General features: G+C 37.7%; 2 protein-coding genes across 3 annotated transcripts in view; both read left to right on the forward strand.

Annotated features, from left to right (window-relative positions):
• The first annotated feature begins 8,138 nt into the window (after positions 1-8,138).
• Positions 8,139-12,733, forward strand: LOC122669240 (F-box protein At2g32560-like). Its single transcript, XM_043865955.1, has 5 exons — positions 8,139-9,476; positions 9,731-9,810; positions 10,050-10,228; positions 10,454-10,528; positions 12,383-12,733. The coding sequence occupies exons 1-5, from the start codon at positions 8,811-8,813 to the stop codon at positions 12,568-12,570; spliced, it is 1,188 nt and encodes a 395-aa protein (XP_043721890.1). The 5' UTR covers positions 8,139-8,810; the 3' UTR covers positions 12,571-12,733.
• A 3,442-nt stretch (positions 12,734-16,175) lies between these two features.
• Positions 16,176-18,865, forward strand: part of LOC122667590 (rhomboid-like protein 20) — a 37,670-nt gene continuing 34,980 nt past the window's right edge. For both annotated transcript variants that reach the window (XR_006333817.1, XM_043863924.1), the window contains exons 1-2: positions 16,176-16,336; positions 16,502-16,602. Coding sequence is in view for 1 of the 2 variants with exons in the window: in XM_043863924.1 (XP_043719859.1) it covers positions 16,312-16,336; positions 16,502-16,602 (126 nt within the window). In the remaining variant the exon portion in view is untranslated. The remainder of the gene's footprint in view (positions 16,337-16,501; positions 16,603-18,865) is intronic.

Below are 18,865 nucleotides of genomic sequence, written 5' to 3' on the forward strand. Positions count from 1 at the left end.
CCGGAAAGGTGGTTAGGAGGCTTGGTTTTAGCTCTGCTTGTATTTGAGGGGTATTTCATATTTGGCCTCCATTAGGTCTAATTTCCAGCCAAAAGTGCTTGGCTTTTTCAGCCAAACGTGCTGGAGAGTTCGAGAACTTTGAGTGGATCTGTCGACACCTTATCTGTTATAATCTTATTCTATTCCAAGCATGTCTCCTTGAAGTTTCAGGTCCAGGATCAATGTGAATGTAATGGGTATGAGGAGGAGCTGTTTCCATGATTCTTGAGGTTTAAGAGACAAAGTTGTTATATAAATGGTTTCTTAAATCAACTTGTGAAGTCATTACAGATTTGTTCTTGACTTCTTGTCTGTCCTGATTGTTTCTCTTTTGTTAGCGAAGTCTTTCCCAACTTGCCCAAAGAAACCTTTTTTCCTCTTGTTCTCCTACAAGTGTTCCCTTGTGTGACGACATCTCAACAAATACCCTCCCAAAACATAAAGAGAGAGGTTGAAGGTCTTCTATCTATGAAGTATTGCTATATGTATTGGGAGTAGGAAGAATTAGGTTGCGTTTGGAATAACGAGAGTGAGTGCTCAGTTTTGTTTCTGCTGGTTGAAGAGGTTTTGGGTTGATAGGGTTACTAATTTTTGCGATCCTAGTAGGGGAAGGAGGAGTGAGAGGAAACTAATGGAATTTCTCACTTAGTCGAGGAGGGATGAGAAGGAAATTAATGGTGTACCTCACTTAGCAGGGGGAGGGGTGAGAGGGAAATTGAGTAAATATCCTTCCTTGGATGAAACCGTTCTGCCTCAATTATTTCCTCCACTAGTCTGGTTTTGATCACACTATTCTCTGCTCATACATTGATCAACCTTTAGTAAACATTAAAATCAACCTTCTGATCTGATATTTTATATAAGGGAAAAAGGTTCTCTGAGCGTATTGATGTGCTCCTCCTCCATGCTGCTTGCTAAGAAAACGCTCTCCCTTCATATAAAATTGATAATGAAACCATTGTGGGAGTGGTGTTAGGTGAGAGCATGCGATAGTGGGCAGCAGGTTCATGCAGACGGGTCTAGGGGTGACTCCCCTTAATCTCTCATTTTAAACATGGGAAATTAAAATTTTAGCATTATCTTGTGTTGCAAGTCAAAGTCTTCTCAATTTTTATAATTCTGTTTTTGCTTTTAGGTTATGTTTGTTTGCCTAAAGATTGATAGAAAAATAATAGAATAGAGTTTCACCCCCCCTCCCCAAAAAAAAAAAAAAAATTGGAATAGAAAAGAATATATATATTTTTTTCCTGAATGTTTGATTGGCATACGAAAGAAAAGAATAAAAAATATTTGTTAGCCGCTACATCACCAACTGTTCGGTCAACCCTTAGGCTTTCTATCCAATTTCATCCTCATCTCTAACCACATTCTTTGCCACCTCATCAAGGACTGGTGTACTACCAATCGCTTGCTCGGCATTGACCTCTATGACTTGATTGATAAAAAAGTCAAGGTCTATATGGACGACATGATAATGAAGTCAAAGGAAAGAGATGAACAAATAGAAGCCCTGAGAAACTAGACAAGTGAGTTTAATTAAGCTTAAAATTGGCATATCCAACATGATGATAATTATATTGCCGAAGTTGACACTGTAGAAAATTTGTTCGATCACTTGACTAATGGACTAGTAGCACAAGCTGTATTCGATTGACATGTTGAGAACATAGGTATTAGATAAGTAGGACATTGGCTTTGATGTATATGTGTATTAGATTTATATGTCCATCAGACCAATTTAAACTGATTAGATTAAATTAATTTTCATTATAATTTTTTATGTGATATATTGTCCAAATGTTACATACCCTAAAGTGTTCACAATTAAGGACATAATTGGGTATTTTGTTCGTATGGTTCTTTGTTGTATATTTTTGGAATGTAATTCAAAATTATAGATGTGAGTATTCATATTGTATCTACATCAAACTGGATCATTTGAGAATCTTGAATGGACTAGTGTTAATTGTATTGAGTAACAAGATTCTCTTTGATAGTTGTTGGTCCCCATACCGGAGAGGTACTAACCTTTGCAGTTGCACCTTGTGTGTTTTGGTGTACCAAATGTTAATGCCTACACAAATATATATCGATATGTTAGATTCACAATATTCATTTGTTAATGGAAGAGATACCATTTACTTCCCGAATAAGGTAAATATCCTTGAGAAAATTATACAACTGTGATTGGACCGAAATTCCAAAGCTCAATGGCAGTTCTCTAAAGAGTTTACAAAAGTGTTTAAGTATTATTATTTATTAATAATTATATTTTAAAAAAAATTCCAAAAGTTTTATGTTCAATCAGTGGTCAAGATTTTGTAACATAATTATTTTAACTGCCTAGGATTTTTTATCGTGTTTATACTCGATACCCGTAAGCTTATTATGTTATATTGTTAAGTAGATGAACTTTAACATAATTATTTTGGTCATATTAATGGGGTTTTCATTATTTCCGTTTAGGGGTGTAATTATTGATAAATATTTTAATAACTACTTAAAAGTGAGACGTTTAGGTAATTACTTGTATTTACAAATAACAAGTTAAACTCAAATAAGAACCCTGATTGTAATTACTTCCCCACGATGGTGCAATAAAACTCTTTCCTAAATACAATTAGGGGGAAAAAAAACCCTAAAAGACAACATGGCCCTTATGCGGCTATGCCCAGACATAGAGGGACGTGAAATGACAGTCCCATCCCCATGAAACATGAAAATCCTCCCCTTCCCCTTGTGTGCTAAGAGAACGATGCCTTTCAGAGACCCTCTCCCATACAATAAACTGAATTTGGAGAAATGTTCTTAGCATGGGACACAGGGGGTCACACCCATATACATGGAGGCAGAAATGATTGACGCACCCCCATGAATGGTGGAAAATCTGCCACCAATGTGTTAGTGCGCGGCGTGGCCTCTGCGTCCCACTCAGAGAACACTCCCCCTCTGAATTTATGATACTTTAGGTTAGAACCAATTTTGTGAATTGTCATTTTCCTACCTCACCTAGCATATGACTTACTCCAAACCCAGCTACTTCCCCAAGCATGATTCTTCTTACTTTTTTGGATCCATGTGTTTGTTGTGAGAGAGAGAGAGATAGGTCGGTCGGTCGGTCTGTCTAGGTCTAGGTCCAGGTGCATTGAATACAAATTGAGAGAGAGAGAGATGATTAAATTTAGGGAGACAAGCATTGAAGCATTTAGAAATTTCTAGAGAAGTGGGGTAAGGTAAGGAAGAACAATCAATGTTTTCAACACATACTAAATACCTGAAAGACATCATAGTAAATCTTTTTGAGTGCCCATTTTTATATTACTATTGACACATACATATTGAGGAGATTTTGGGGAAAAAGCAATTTCTTTCTTTATATGAAGATACTTCCATATGGGCTATGAGTGGAAGGAAGAATAATGTAATTATTTGCTCTTTCTCTTTCATAAAAAGCAAATCTAATTGGATCAGATTAAGTGCCAGATGCCAATGGCTAAAGTTACTCCCTATCATTCCATAAAATCTGAGACCCCCACCCCTTTACCTATATCATAAACTTTGATAGAACCAATTTACCTAAAAATAGACAATTATAACTTTGGATGATTTGTACAATCCAGTCTAGAGTGGAAGCCTTAGATCACAACAATCCAAACTCTTCTGGCCACCTAAACCCCACTATGCCGACCAAAAACGATTGGAGCTTTAAGGGGTGTTGTGCTTTCCAGGGACACGCAAGCTTGCCAGTGGACCAAGCCAGGGCCCCTACACACCCATTTCTTCAATAAAATCCCCCCTTATCTTCACCTACCCCAACTACAACTGTTTGACCCAACTCATCCACAACCCTTAATTCATTACCCCTATCCTACTTGACTCCCATGAAACCAACCAACATAAAAGAGGAGAAAAAGGCAAAAACAAAGAATTCCCTATAGAAAGGTGAGTGGTGATTTACTATTTCGTTTACATAATTTCATAATTGGAAAATTAGGTTTTATAATTGGATTTTTTCTTTTCATAACTTAGTGAGTCGGGCGAGTCAAACTTAGTCAGAGAAATTCATATTTTTTCTCTCCTTTTCTTAGTAAGGAGGGATTGAGGCTATGGTTGCTTCACGATGACAAAAAAATAAAAATGGATTAAAATTAAAAACTAAAAAAAATTCTAAGGTTTTGTTTAGTCTATGAATAGTATATGGCTCAATAAAAAAAAATAGAGTCGATGAGTTTCACACGAGTCAGACAAAAACGTCGATTCAATAAAAATTCGGTCTAACTCAGACCTAGTTTGTTCATTTCTTAGACCTATGTGAATCTTCACCTGACTAGATTTCATATTTTTATTCGACTCGAATGACTTACTCTACTCAAAACATGATTTTCCAACTATGCATTATTCAAGTAGTTCTTGACACTTGTAGTCTCCATAACCAAACACCCTCCCTCCTTTTTCTTGAATAAGCCCCACTTGATGTGTTGGGCATAATATCTTTTTTTTTTAAGACCCCATTTCACTGACTTGAGAAAACCAGACACTTCTTCCCTTGCCTTAGCTTTATGGGTTACCTTTACTTTTATGGATTCCAAGTTAGTAATGTTGACATCACACCAATCCCTATGAGCAATAATGGTGGAATTTATTCAATGAGGTTGTGCTCTCTACTTAAGGAGGTTACTTTTATTTTATAAAGTTAAAAAAATTGGGATTGTTGCTTAGGGACCATAAAGCTAGTGCACAAAGATTTGGAGGATCTCTTAATGTCTAGAATATAAGGGTTTTCAAACTAATATTCTATTCAAAACCTTGGCCACAATAATGTAAACAACTATATCAAATTACTTGTGTGGACATTGGACAGAGAGGGAATAAAATTAAGTATTCATAAGTCACAAATAGAAAAAAGAACATCTATGACAATGTTGGATGATAGTTGTATTCATCTCCTTACCAAATCCATTTTCCCATCTTCCAAACATGGGTTTTGAGCTCTTATACTAGTGTTTCTTAAATCAGAACCAATGAGGACTTATGTTTTATTAAGAGACAAGAAATGTACTTTCCATGGGTGTATTTGGAATATGTAATATTTTTTTATAGTCCCTTGTTATATTTTCAAAAGTTTTTTTTTTTATTTTTTATATTAAAGGTAAAAATGGGTTTTCAAACAATTGAAAGCATACTTGTCATTATATTATTCTTAAGAGTTATTATCTAATGGGATTTTAACTACAACTACATGAGACTGAAGACAAGTGTGTGGGTGGGGAAAGAGAAAAAAGGGAGTGCTTTATAGCACGATGTGAAGAAAGAAACGTTGAACGTACCCATGACCTCCTAAGAGCCTACACTCTAAAGGTAAGATACTAATCAACTGAACAAGCAGTTATTTTTCTACTTGTTATATGTTAACATGAAGCTGTTTTTTAATAGAAAATATTATTTGGGAGTTGGAATTTGTATTAGTTTTAAAATTTTAAAATTTGAGATTTAGGCTTTTAGCTGCCTACATTAGATATGCTAAATCAATGGTGACCTTCGTATATACATAGCAATATGATGTGGTGAACCTACCTTATATGCATACATGTAGCTTTGAGTCGGATTGGGTTCAACTGATACCTCAACCCAAAGTCTAACTTGGCTTGATATCAGGTTAGGATTTAAAAGCCGAGCCTTGCTAACTGGTCAAAAAAACAAATCCAACCCAAATTGGGATATTTTTAGTAGGGTTCGAGTTTTTCAGGGTCAATCATTAATGGATGAAATAAAAACCAAAAGAAAGAAGATTCACCTAACTACAACTTTCGTGAAAAGTGTAAGGAATTTAGAGTCGACTAGTCTCAAGTCTACAAGAGCTTAAATCAGGACTTTTGTAAGAGATTTGTAGAAAAACATGTATATATAATTGGAAACAGTTATTCCTATTTCACACTCCTTTGTCTTAGTAGTAGTTCAAATATAATATTCTACCAAAAAATAAAAAAGTTTAAATATAAGATTTTTTTTTCAATTATGAGAAGTGCAAGATTATGTTTGAGAACTTTCCTACCAACTCAATGTTAGTAGATGTGAGAAATTATAAGCATATTTTCTTGCACGATGGTCTTTGTGCTATTCAAGTGCTGACAATGGATGCCACCCTTTTCGGATGATCTCCTCCCCATTATAAATTCCATTTCTTCTTTTGTGGACCAATAATTCCCCCCCCCCACTGTGTTGGGCTCTTTGTAGCGGGACACAGTGTGTAGCGCACATCCAACGGCCCTGAGTGCTTGGGCATGTAGTCCAACACCCTGCTTGTGTGTTGGATTGCATGCCCGAGCACACAGGGTCATCGGATGATGCGCTACACACTGTGTCGGGCTACAGAGGACCCGATTCCCCTCCCCCCCACCTTCTTTTAGGGGCTTTAACACTAAAAAATATAAATAAATAAAATATTGAGACATGAACCTATATAATAGAGGGTAGAAATGATCTTTCTTCATATAAGCTCTTCTTACTGTCCAATAAACTTGCATTAATCACTAAAAAATAAGAAGATTTAATAAAACATCAAATGAACCTAATACATTATTTGTTTCCCCTTTTAATCCAGGAGAGAACATCAGGCCCATCAAAACAAATGGTGGATAGGAAACAAATTGCAAGTGCACACACACCATAAAGGCTACTGGCTAATATATGATGCTACTTTAAAGAATCTTTATGACTAGCACTTCAAAAGCTGAAGAGACCCACGTGCCACCCATTTTGATGTCTATATACCTTCCACCAAATGATTGATGCCTTATCCCCTTACAGCTGAAAAATGGGATCTGATCTTATTTCAGATCAGGTTGTTGGTGGATCTGAATTTGGTCCAATTCTAAATTAATACAACATCTATGATTGTTATCAATAATTTGTATATGTAATGTCTTAACTAATGATCTTTTAATCCAAACAAAGCCTTCTTAATTTGTTCCAGTTTGTGTCACTTCCATTATAACCTTTTAAAAGATTGAATGGATAAGATGGTTAATTGGGTTGTGTTTGGTATCAATTTTTTTGCAGGAGAGTTCAAATCCCTCTCCCCCTTCAGATACTAGAATCTTTCTCTGAGGTTTAAGAATAAAAAAACATATAAAAGCAGTAACAAACAAGCCCTTCATGTCAATCATTGTTGTAAAATAGAGGGCTTTGGAACCATAATAAGGCCATCCATGGCTGCCAGATTGGTTTCAGAGGATAGATCCCAAATGATGATTACGGATGATGGTTATGTATAAGATTTCAATCCAAAGGCTAAAAAGGACATTCCTCACAATTGGAATCGTTACTGACAAATTTGTTTTTAAAGGTGCTTTGGAACTACCCATTGGGACAATCAACAATGTGCACAAGTGGGAGCTCCAATCTCAAATGGGTGAGTTTTCTCTCCAGTCACTAGAAAGTAAACATGAAACAAAACAGAGGAGAGCTGCAAGGGCTCCAACCAATGGTTTTAAAATGACTGGAGAGGATTCTTAACCATCTTAAATAGAGGATTCTTAACCATCTTAAATAGACAATAGTAACAGTGTTTGATATGGATGGTTATACTAACGGATCTAATTTAAGGGTGGCCGGGTTTTCCTGCGAACCTGTTGTGTGGACACAGGTACTTGGTGGAAGTTAGCAATAAATTGATAGATCAGGTTTGGATTGGGTGAGTTTTGAGGTATCCTCTCTCTCTCCTTAAAAAAGGGCCAAAAAAAAGTAACTCCAAATTCAATTTTCTTTGCCTGATGGCTTAAAAGCCCCATTTCCTGATAATAAAGTTTTTTCATTTCCATTTTGTTTCTATTTCTCTTTGTTTTGTATTTCAGAGAGTAAAAGAGAGAGAGAGAGAGAGAGGGACAAATACAAGTAGAGCAACAAGGGAGGTTGGTTTTGATGAAGATTTGGATGAACTGAAAGAGGACCCACCCCACGTTCATCTTCATCTTCATCAATTTCCGATCTCTCTCTTTACCTTGATTCTTCTTCTATCAATTTTTTTTATTATCTGCTCTTTTTGATTGGTTTGTATTTAGTAAAGGTGTTAGTTGCAACTTGCAACTACTTGAGACTCACCCATCCATCCCCAACTACCCCTATCTGTTCTTCCCTTTTTTTTAATCCTTTAATCTCCATAGATCTGTGTTGTTCTTCCTTAAAAATACAGAGATATGGGTCTTTGTATCTGTATCTAGATCTCTCATCTCTTTCAGATTTTCATGCTTCAAAAACCTGTTACAGATCTGATCCTTTCTTCCTTTCATTGCAGGATTGCATCTAACAGTACCCATTCTTTAATTTTCTTCTTTTTCTCTCCTTAGATATTCTTTATTTACGGACATCTGGTGGCTGTGTCTGTACGGTTCAGTTCCTGGATTGAGGACCACTGTAAGTAGAGGATACTTTGATCAAAGAAGGAGCTGTTTTGATTGGTTTGTGTGTTCGATATTGGTTAACCTTAACTACCAATAATCAAAGTCTTGTCTTTTGGGTCATCTACTACATATATACCATTCTCTGATAAATCCTCGGCAAGGCCCACTAGTATGTTTAGTGGGTTTTGTCGAGCGAATTAAACTCAATTATCGAAAGGTGAAAGGTATCTTGTGGAGGTTGGAGATTCCAGGTTTTTTTTTCTTATATATATGGTCACCATTGCTTTTTGGCAATTGGGTCCTCCTTTCATCTTCTTTATGCGTTTGTGCAACATTATTTGAAACGACCCATCTGAGAATTCCTCATATCTGATGCTTTTCTTCTTGATATCTTGCCTCTCCTTTGTCCTCCTCTCTAAGTCCCTCCCTCTCAATCCTCTCCCACCATGGGCGAGTGAGATGAGATTGCTCTCTCTCTGGTTCTGGAAGGAGTTATCTTGTTTCTGGGTTTCCTGGTTGAGAAAGATTTGGCTAAGTGGTGTTTTGTTTGAAATCCCATCAGCTATGTCCATGAAAAGGAAGAGTTTTTCTGTAAAAGTAGAGAATGTGGAGGAGCCAGAGCGGACCTCTGTATTGGATTTGCCAGAATTGGCTTTGGAATGCATTCTTGGGAAGCTTCCTCCTGAAGAATTATGTAATATGGCGGCGGTCTGCAGTTCTTTGAGGGATAGGTGTAGAAGTGACTACCTGTGGAAGAGGCACATGAAGGAGAAATGGAGTAGAGTGATTGGCCCTGCAGCTTATCGTGAATGGAAATGGCGTATTGCCTGTAGAAAGGATTTGGGTGTCTCCGAAAGTTGCGGTCGGAAGCGCTTGGTCAAGTCCCTATCTTGTGCTTGGCCTTTCTCATGGATCAAATCCAAGATGGAGACCAGTAACAAGCAAACGAGTTACTTGCCTGCTGATTCAATGATGTCTTGGTATCTCTCTCTTGAGAATGGCAAGTTCTGGTTCCCAGCCCAGGTCTACAACCGTGAGGTATTAAATTTTTAGATACACAGACAGTTTTAATTTGCCTGTCTTCCATATTCTAATTTTCTTTATTTTTGAGATTTTATGCAGTTAATGGATTTTAGTACTAAATGTGATAAATTTCTCTTTTCTTGAAGGCCTTTTCCCTGTTTCTTTAACTGGTTATGGTGTATGAGTTTCTCAATGTTGATGTAACTTAAAAAACTGCTATCCTTTTTGCAGGACAAATTACTAAGGATTTTGTGCTTCTTCTTTTGCAGAATGGGCATGTGGGGTTTATGTTGTCATGTTACGATGCAGAACTCAGCTATGATTCCCGCACAGACACCTTTCATGCAAGGTAATGAGCAAGATTGGTTTCTTAAAACATAAATTTGGACGATTGTCTTTGTTCAGGGTGTTTATCTTGTGGAATAACAAGAACTTGATTCTTCATCTCTTTTCACTATTTCTGTTTACAAAGAAAGGGGAAGTGGTTTTTTTGTGGATATCAGGTCTTTTGTAGTGGAATTAGTGCCTGTGGTTGTATATGCTAGGGAATTACTCCATTTCTGACCTCCAGTGGTTTTTCTTTTGTAGGTACCCACCACATGGACGGCGGACCATTGTGATAGAGGAAGGAGTTGAGTGGCACAGATTAAGGGCACCACCTGTTGATACTCTTTCTCATGATCTTCATGTCTCTGATTGTTTGCATGATTTATGCCCTGGTGATCATATTGAGATTCAGTGGAGAAGAAATAAAGAGTTCCCCTATGGTGTGTTCTTTAAGACCTTACCTCTCTTACATTTTCTGCAATACCCCACTTATTATCAATATCATAATGCTAGATTAAGTTTGGATTCAACCTTTTGAAAGCTTGGCTTGTTCATTCATCTTATTCTTCTTTAATCAAGTATGGCTTTTTTCTGCAGATTTAGACATGAATTCTAATCTGTTTTGAGAAATAATTAGATACATGACTTAATTATGGTCTTTCCAGGTTGGTGGTATGGGGTCATTGGTCATCTAGAAACGTGTAGTGGGAATGAGAATCTCTGTCATTGTCATCAAAGTGGTGAGAAACTGAATACTTCTGTTAGCTCCCCTCCCACCCACCCCCCATACTCACAAAAATTTTTTTGAAAGTTTTCTGTTATCTGATTTTTCGCTTTTCCATTTCAATAGAACCTTTGGGAGATAAATAAATTTCTATTTTTCTTTTCATCAAGTACAAATTGTTGAAAAGATAGACATGCAAATAAGATTTGAATCAGAACAAGGAATCCCTAGTACGTTTGCTTTTGGAGGCTTATTTGAATCAGAACAAAGAATCCCTAGTACATTTTCTTTGATGCCTCCTATGTTTTTTTTTTTTTTTTGGGTTAAATATTGAGGATGGACCTTGGTGCAACGTTAGATTGCTCCATTGTGACCAAGTGGTCACTGGTTCAAGTCTCTGGAAACAGCCTCTCTGCGAAGCAGGGGTAAGGCTGCGTACATTGTGACCCTCCCCAGACCCCGCAGTGGTGGGAGCCTCGTGCACTGGGTATGCCCTTTTGTTTTGGATCAAGCCTAAATATTCCTCCTTTCTTTCTTTAAATGTATCTTAGCTTCCAGGCAGTTCTCTCGTCTCAAAAGTAATTTACAACTCCAACAACTCGCTATGTTCTGTTCGACTAGAATCCTTGCTCTAATCAGGGCATAGAAAAAAGAAAAGCCATATTATCTAACCAATCAGGATGCCTCACTACCATCCTCTGGCTTCAATCAGCATTGACTGTATCCAACTTTACCAGAAATGTGACAAGGAGAACCAGTCCATGTTTCAATAAACTTTAAGGTGCCTGATAAATTCTTTAGATGCATTTACTGTTGGGCTTGCAGATTACATTGTTCGGGAGATAACTTCTACTTGATACTCGCACAATTTGAAATCTTTATTTGTTCTGGAAACCTATATAGACTTGGATCTTGGTCCACTCATAGTGAAATCTGTGAAAGACCTTAAAAATTACTTTATGTTTCATTTCTAGCACCCTAGGCATGCAACTAAGCCCTTTCTGGGACATGACCATGTTAAAATCTTCGAGGAAACAAAAAAGGAAGCCATGTAACTTCAGAATTTTCTTTTCTTTACATGTTTCGTAGTTGTTAACAAGGCAACTTTTACTAAAACTGTTGATTATTCTGGCCTAGCTGCTTGGGTGTAGGGGGTTAATACAAGTTGCTTATAAACTTGACATGGTAGAGAACACCAAGTCAAGGGTTGCTTGGTTGTGCAAGTTCCCAAAGGACATCTTCAAATCCTTACACCACCAAAACTCGAGTTGGAACTGATTCCACTTGCAGATTCTCTCCTCTATTAGTTGAAGGCTCAGTGAATGGGTGGTTTGGTCAAACTTAGGGATCAGCACAATACCAAAAAACCCTCTTTGATGCTAAATTTCCAATGGCTGCTAAAAGGAGATTTAAGTGGTCTACCTGATTTGTTAGTCCTTTTTTTTTTTTTTTTTAGATTAAATGTAAGTAGACCAGTTAGGTACTGAGAACTACTTCTCATGACATAGACAACATTCCCATGGGAGTTCTTATCGACCATTCTCCACACATTTTTATGGTCATTTAATCAAATCATTGCATAGGATAGGATATCCCTAGGTGGATACAGCACATGATGGGTCTTTACGATGCATTTTCACATTTATCAGTATGTCACTGTTGAATTTAAGAACCATCCTCCAGGGCTGTATCCCAGAAGACCATCCGATTAGTTAAACAAAAATTTCTCTTCTGTTCACTTTGAATGGTATTGATGTTATTGGAAATAAGTCCATTTCCTTCTGCAACTTCATAATTTTCCAGTTAAGTATCTGAATTGTGATTCAGTTGATTGTCAATTAACTCTCTCACACGAAACTTATGCTGACAGATACTGTAATTTTGGAGTTCAACCAATACACCCCAGGATCACGATGGAGGCGAAGCTCCATCAGCAGGAAAAATCACCGGGATGAAGGGAATGAAGCAGATGGGTTTTATGGAGGAATCAGAAAACTTTACAGCAATGAGGAAATTGCAATGTGGAAGCGGCTCTGGCCAACTGAAGTCTTGGAATAGGTTGCCATAGCTTAGAGAAAATTAACTGCATATCTGAGCATATTTGATTGAACTGCAATTGCAAAAGTTTAATGACTAATTAAATTGGTCCTTAGAAGATGAAGGATAGGTGTTGGCTTTAGATGGATGGATGTGGTGGCCATTTTTTTTTTCCGAAGGCCAGTGGAAATTTCTGGGTCCTATCCGTGCTTTGATGTCCCTTCATCCTTGGTCTTAAATTCATTGCAAATACAAATGTACCATATTACCACTATAAAAATCTAGTGTTACTCTTCAACAATGGAATCGACTGAAACTTTTCCCTGTACAAATCTTATTCCTTCATTACGCTCAAAATATATAACCTAATCTTCTGCTAAATTAGAACCCTTTATGAACTACTGATAAACGATAGAGCAAAATAAGTTCTGTTGCTTGTAAGTCTTCTTGAGGGGAAGGAAACATCTTTTTTGATATGTTGTAGTCCTGGAGTTACGGTATATGCTGTTCAGACTAAGAGGCCTAGAAGCCTGTTTATCATGTACTTTGCACATAGCAGTTTGGGTGCTTCCAAGGACTCAAATGGAAATTACTCTCTCTATCTCTCTCTTTTGTTATGTTGGAGTCCTGGAGTTTCAGTCATGTTTATCTGAACAATGTGAACAATTTTGAATATTTGGATCATTTTTTGACATTGGCAAGGAAGAGAATACTCTGGTCATCTCTTTCCCCTCCTTCAGCTGCAGATTTTGTTCTACTTTCTGCAGCTCAAGCATAGCTATCACAAACTGCTAACAAATTTCATGTCTTGGCCTCCACTTCCATACAGATTTACTATTTTAAGATTGGAGGAACATTACTCACTCCTGTCCATATAGTTTGATAGTAATGAGATTTAAAAACTCCCTCCAACAAATGTAACCCAATTTAAATTTTGATGGATACTCCTTCAGCAATCCTGGCTCAGTGGACAGTGGTGCAACTTTCCAGAATCACTTGGGGAAATAGACTTTTATGCTGGTCGAATTGGTATGAAGATTTAATGGAAGTATAGATTTTTGTGTTGCTATGTGGGGCTTCAAGTTGTGGTACTGGTTGAGTATCAGGTGCATTTATTTGAAGGGGATTCAGGTTCAATTGTGGGATGGGTGACATCGACAGCAAGAGGCCATGAATGTTAAACTATCTAAAAGGAGGAAGATTCATTGCATGCTTGCTCCAAGCATGCATTTCTCATTCCAACGCAGACCAAAGGCTTGCAACACTTCAGCAGTTGAGCTAGCTTGAGCAGGGTTTAATCTTGAGTCCACTAGGGCTTCCAGTTGTTCCTTTGTGCAACACTACATCCAATCCCAGTCCCATTCCACGATGTCAACAACCTGTTCACCCCATTGTCGGCATCGTCAACGAGGAAGCCAAAGTTGTTGGAATCTTTCTTGCCTGCGATGGGTGTTGGATCGAGGCAACCCAAGAGGGGGTGGATTGGGTATTGGACCAAGTATGGACAGTTAAAAAATCTCACTACCCAAAAACTTGTTTACCCAAAAGAAAGAAGTCGTAAATAAAAGAGAGTGATCAAATAGAATTGTGAAGGGTGAGGAGCAATGAATGACACAATCAATTTAGAGTGGTTCAGTAATTGCCTACATCCACTATCAAGAGGCACCCTCGTGGAATTTCTACATGTTGTGATCAAACAAAGATCAACCAACACTATTGCTTTTCTGAGTTCCAACAACAATTAAAGTGTTCAGGCTCACACTCAAACCTAGTGGTTTTTTTAGGCTCACCACTACCAACCTTTTTACAAATTCAAACAAGTTGAGATGAAAAGACAAATATGCAAAGGTAAAACACAAATGAAAATACCTCTACGAAGGAAAAATGCAAGATGTAAGCATTTGATGATTTTTCAGCTAAGAAGGAACTTAAGGCACAATAAATGGTATTCAACTGTATGCACATTGGTGGTTGAGAGGGCCTTAACTTGGTGTATTTATAAAGCTCAATTATGGCCTAAAAACTAGGTTGAAGACAATCTCTAGGTTTAAAATCGTCTCCAATTCCTTGATCGCCGAGTGCGGTGAAATTCAAGGTTGAGAGGTTGACACTTGGTAGGTGCAACATCCAATAGTCCGAGGTCGATTGAGTCAATTTTTTTCGTTCTTTCTTCTAGAGCTCAGCACCGTTGGATGTCACGCCTGCCAGGTGTCGAGCTCTCAGCCCCGAACTGCACTTTTAGGGAATTGGAAAGGATTTTTCCCCCAATCAACAAGCCGATTGCACTAATGATTTGACCGTTTGTCAATGATTGTTATTGTAATTAGCCGTTTTATAGTCGTTGAACAGTAATTGACCGCTCACCAATTGCCCCGTACATTGATTGGTGAACAACTAGTTGCTATCCAACGGTCGATTATATCAGCCGACAGATTCACGGAGCTCTCAGGTACCATCGGCTAGTTGATACTGATGATCGAGCCAATTCTATCGGTTGGTGGACCTCAGTGCTCTCGAGAATGACCAGCCGGTTGTTGATCAGGCTAGTTTTGAAATCTGATTTTTTGACAATTCTTTTTCAAATACATTGCCAAGTATGTTTTAAGTCAAAAATCACTATTTTGATCATTTGGCTTACCAAGGGTCTATCAATATGTCTAAGAGTTGGTTAACCAAGATATGTTGGACTTTTTGGTGATGAAAAACAAGTGTGGAAATAGACCAAAAGCTCTCCCACAACTTATGCCATATAGAAATAAACTCATTACAATATGCAAGATAAAGGAAGACCTACTTCCTTACTTCACTGTTACACAGTAACTTAGATAAGCCTAAAAAAGGATCACATCATCCCTGCTATGACCATTCCTTGGAATAATATTGTGTTGAACTATCCAACTTATAATCCTAGGATTGTCTTTAGGGCCTTGCCCTTGATTCTAGGGTGGTTCTTACAATTCCTAAATCTTGTATTGTAAACCAAACCCTCATCCATTATCCTTAATAAAGGGTCTTCTTTGGTTCTCAAGAATATCCTTTCACCTTTAGAGGTTACATCCAGGATGTTTCTCAACTCAATATCAAAATTAAGTGAATGGGAACTTCTTTAGATCTTTATCTGAGGTTTTTAGTTAACAAAAGGTCTATTAGAGAATAATTAGCTTGAAACCTTAATTTCTGTACAAGTTTTGAGTGTTTGGCAACAAGAATTAGCTTCTCTCCTGAGTCAAGGACACTCTCCAATACTTCCATATCTCGGGATCCTTTCATTGGTTAAGAGTTTTATATCTCTAGATATATGTTGCATACACCAAGTTTTAGGACCATTAAATAAATGGGCCGGTTCTGAGATTGGTTCCATTGGGATCGGAACTAGTAAGGAATCATCCCAATTACCCAGAACCGTCTTGTCTGACATCCTTCTCTCCCTTACCGTTTACATAATTGGTTTTAAATGGTAAACCGACCGAGCCCAAACGAAACCAGCCGAAACCGACCGGTTGACACCCCAGAGCAACTCTCTGTCGTCATCATATGGACGGTCAAGATTAGTTACCACTGATGTCAGTATACTCCTACTTTCTATTATTAAGGCTGCTATTAAAAAAATAAAATAATAAAAAAAAAGTACGAAGGGTAGACAATTTACAGACAAGAAGAAGACCCCCAAACTCCTATTCTTCGCTGTTACTCGTCTCTGCATTCCTCTTGAGCTTTCAAAGAAAGGCAAGGAAGGTTGGTCGTTTCTGCTTCTCCTTGAAGATGAACGGCGGCCCATTTGGTTTTCGTATGTATTTCTTTTTTTCTTCTTCTTCTTCTTCTTCTTCTGCCAATTGGATCAATCAAAATATATAAGAATTAGAAAAAAAACCATTATTGTAGATCTTTATCTCTGTTTTTCTTCTACTTTCAACCTGATATTTCGATGGGTATTTCCAATTTTTGTTCTCAGACAATGCTCCTGTCACAAAAGCATTCGTCGTTGTGTGTGCCCTCTTTACAGTCTTTGTTGGGATTCAGGGCCGTTCGTCGACCCTCGGATTATCTTATCAGGTACTGTGATTTTCTTGGACCCTATTGGTGTTTCGTTGGAGATGTTGATGAACTATCGTGTTTACGTTTGAATGAGAGTTGGGTTGCGTGTGTTGATGCTGAGATTGCCTGAGTTGTTTTTGGTACTTTATTGCCCACTTTTCTTTTTCTCTAATTTTAACTGTTTCTGCTGGTAAATTTCCTCGACATTTTACGTATTGGGGTTGTTGATTTGTAATTCGGTGTGATACGGTTTATTGTGATTTGGGTATTGATTGAATCAGTGATTTGAGGTCTGTAGCTACACTTTCGATCAATTTGTAGCTCTATTTTTATGCATTGTAGCTGATGAGGGATATGCGCTGATGAGGGATATGCTTCTCTCACTGCGTTACTTGAATTGGATATTGTTTCTGTCACTAGTTTTTTACTGGGAGTGGCATTCAAACTGGATTAAAAAAAAGGGCATACCCAGTGCACGAGGCTCCCGCCACTGCAGGGTCTGGGGAGGGTCATAATGTACGCAGCCTTACCCCTGTTTTTGCAGAGAGGCTGTTTCCAGACTCAAACCCGTGACCACTTGGTCACAATGGAGCAACCTTACCGTTGCACCTAGGCCCGCCTTCGGCATTTAAAGTTGATTATTTCTTTTAAATCATAATTTTGTTTTTATCACACTTTCTAATTGATTTTTTGGTTGAATCATCTAATTCTTTTGTAATTTGTAGTAATTATGGGGATATCCATCTCATGGAAAATTCGGTGCTTTAACTCTTCTCTCAATATACCACGGGCTTTTGTTGGAATGGATTGTACTTCTTGGTACTTCCTTTTTACTTCCGTTTTTTCCTTTTATTTCAATGAGGTTATACAACCTTGACACCATTCTATTCCCAAAATTGGGTTAAGTGAACATTTGTTCTTTTTCTTTTAGGAGTCATTGGTACTATGGTGGCTAGATTTCCTATTTTGTCAGTTCCAACGTCTAAGATGGGTTCTTAAGAAGTCCAGTACCATAAAAGTTTTGGCTGTTTCAACTGGTTAAGTCTGGCCTGTCATCACCAAGACTTGAGATTGTGTTGTGCCTCTTGTCCGCAATGTGCCTCCCTCTTGTCAAGCTACATCACTTTGTGTAGTACAAGGTTATTTCTGCCGCCTACTAAATGAAAACACTTCAAGTAATAGTTTTTCGGAGGACTGCATTATCCATCAAAACACCACATGTTGTAGATATATATGAAGAATTAGGGTGTCTGAAGTAAAAGAAGCTTTACGGAGGATGAAAGTAGGCAAGGCACAAGGCCTAGATGAGACCCCAATAGAAGTGTGGAAGAGCTTAGGAATTTGTGGTTTATCTTGGCTAACTAAGTTGTTTAATAAGATTATGAGCACAGGGAAACTGTCAGATGAATGGAGGAGGAGCATTGTGGTTCCGATTTAACAAAATAAAGGTGTTATGCAGAGCTGCAATAACTGTAGAAGCATAAAACTAATAAGTCATAACATGAAATTATGGGGGAGGGATTTTGATACCCACTTGAGACAAGAAACTACTATTACAGAGAACCAATTTGGATTTATGCTAGGAAGATCCACGATGGAAGCTATTTACCTAATTAGGAGACTTATGGAAAGATTTAGAGATTACAAGAAGGATCTCCATATGGTCTTTATTGACCAAGAAAAAGCTAATGATAGAATCCCTGGAGAAATCGGGCAAGTACTAGAGAAGAGAAGTGTTTCAAGTAAATATGTGGACATAATTAAAGATATGTATGATGGTGCGGTGCATAGTTGTCACGGCATCTAGGCAATACAAGGCGTTGGAGAGGGTCCAAAATCAAGGCGATACCAACAAGGCGACCAAGGTGCTTGGACGCCTAGGGGACACCGTGACAACTATGGTGCGGTGACAAATGTAAGAACTATGGAGGGCCACGGTAGTGAATTCCCAATTACAATTGGGTTACATCAAGGATCAGCTTTAAGCCCTTTTGTTTACATTTATCATGTGTGATTTAACTAGAGACATTCAATATGAGATTCCTTGGTATATGCTTTTTGCTGATGATATTGTTTTGGTGGATGAGCCAAAAGCAGGGATTAATGCCAAGTTAGATTTATGGAGATAAAATTTGGAATCAAAAGGGTTTAAGATAAGTAGAACAAAGACGGAGTATATGGTGTGTAACTTTGGTTACATTAGGATGGATAATGAGGTGGTAAAAATTGATGAGAGGGAGATTCTGCAAAGTGATTATTTTAGGTATCTTGGGTCAATCAT

This window comes from Telopea speciosissima, chromosome 7 (genome assembly GCF_018873765.1).
Source record: "Telopea speciosissima isolate NSW1024214 ecotype Mountain lineage chromosome 7, Tspe_v1, whole genome shotgun sequence".
NCBI classification, from domain to species: domain Eukaryota; kingdom Viridiplantae; phylum Streptophyta; class Magnoliopsida; order Proteales; family Proteaceae; genus Telopea; species Telopea speciosissima.

Excerpts from the sequence above, each read along its gene's own strand:
- LOC122669240 (XM_043865955.1), top strand. The coding sequence starts at position 8,811 with ATGCTTTTCTTCTTGATATCTTGCCTCTCCTTTGTCCTCCTCTCTAAG. Across the intron at positions 9,811-10,049 it reads ACAGACACCTTTCATGCAAG|GTACCCACCACATGGACGGC; the intron begins GTAATGAGCAAG and ends TTTCTTTTGTAG. Across the intron at positions 10,529-12,382 it reads CTGTCATTGTCATCAAAGTG|ATACTGTAATTTTGGAGTTC; the intron begins GTGAGAAACTGA and ends TTATGCTGACAG.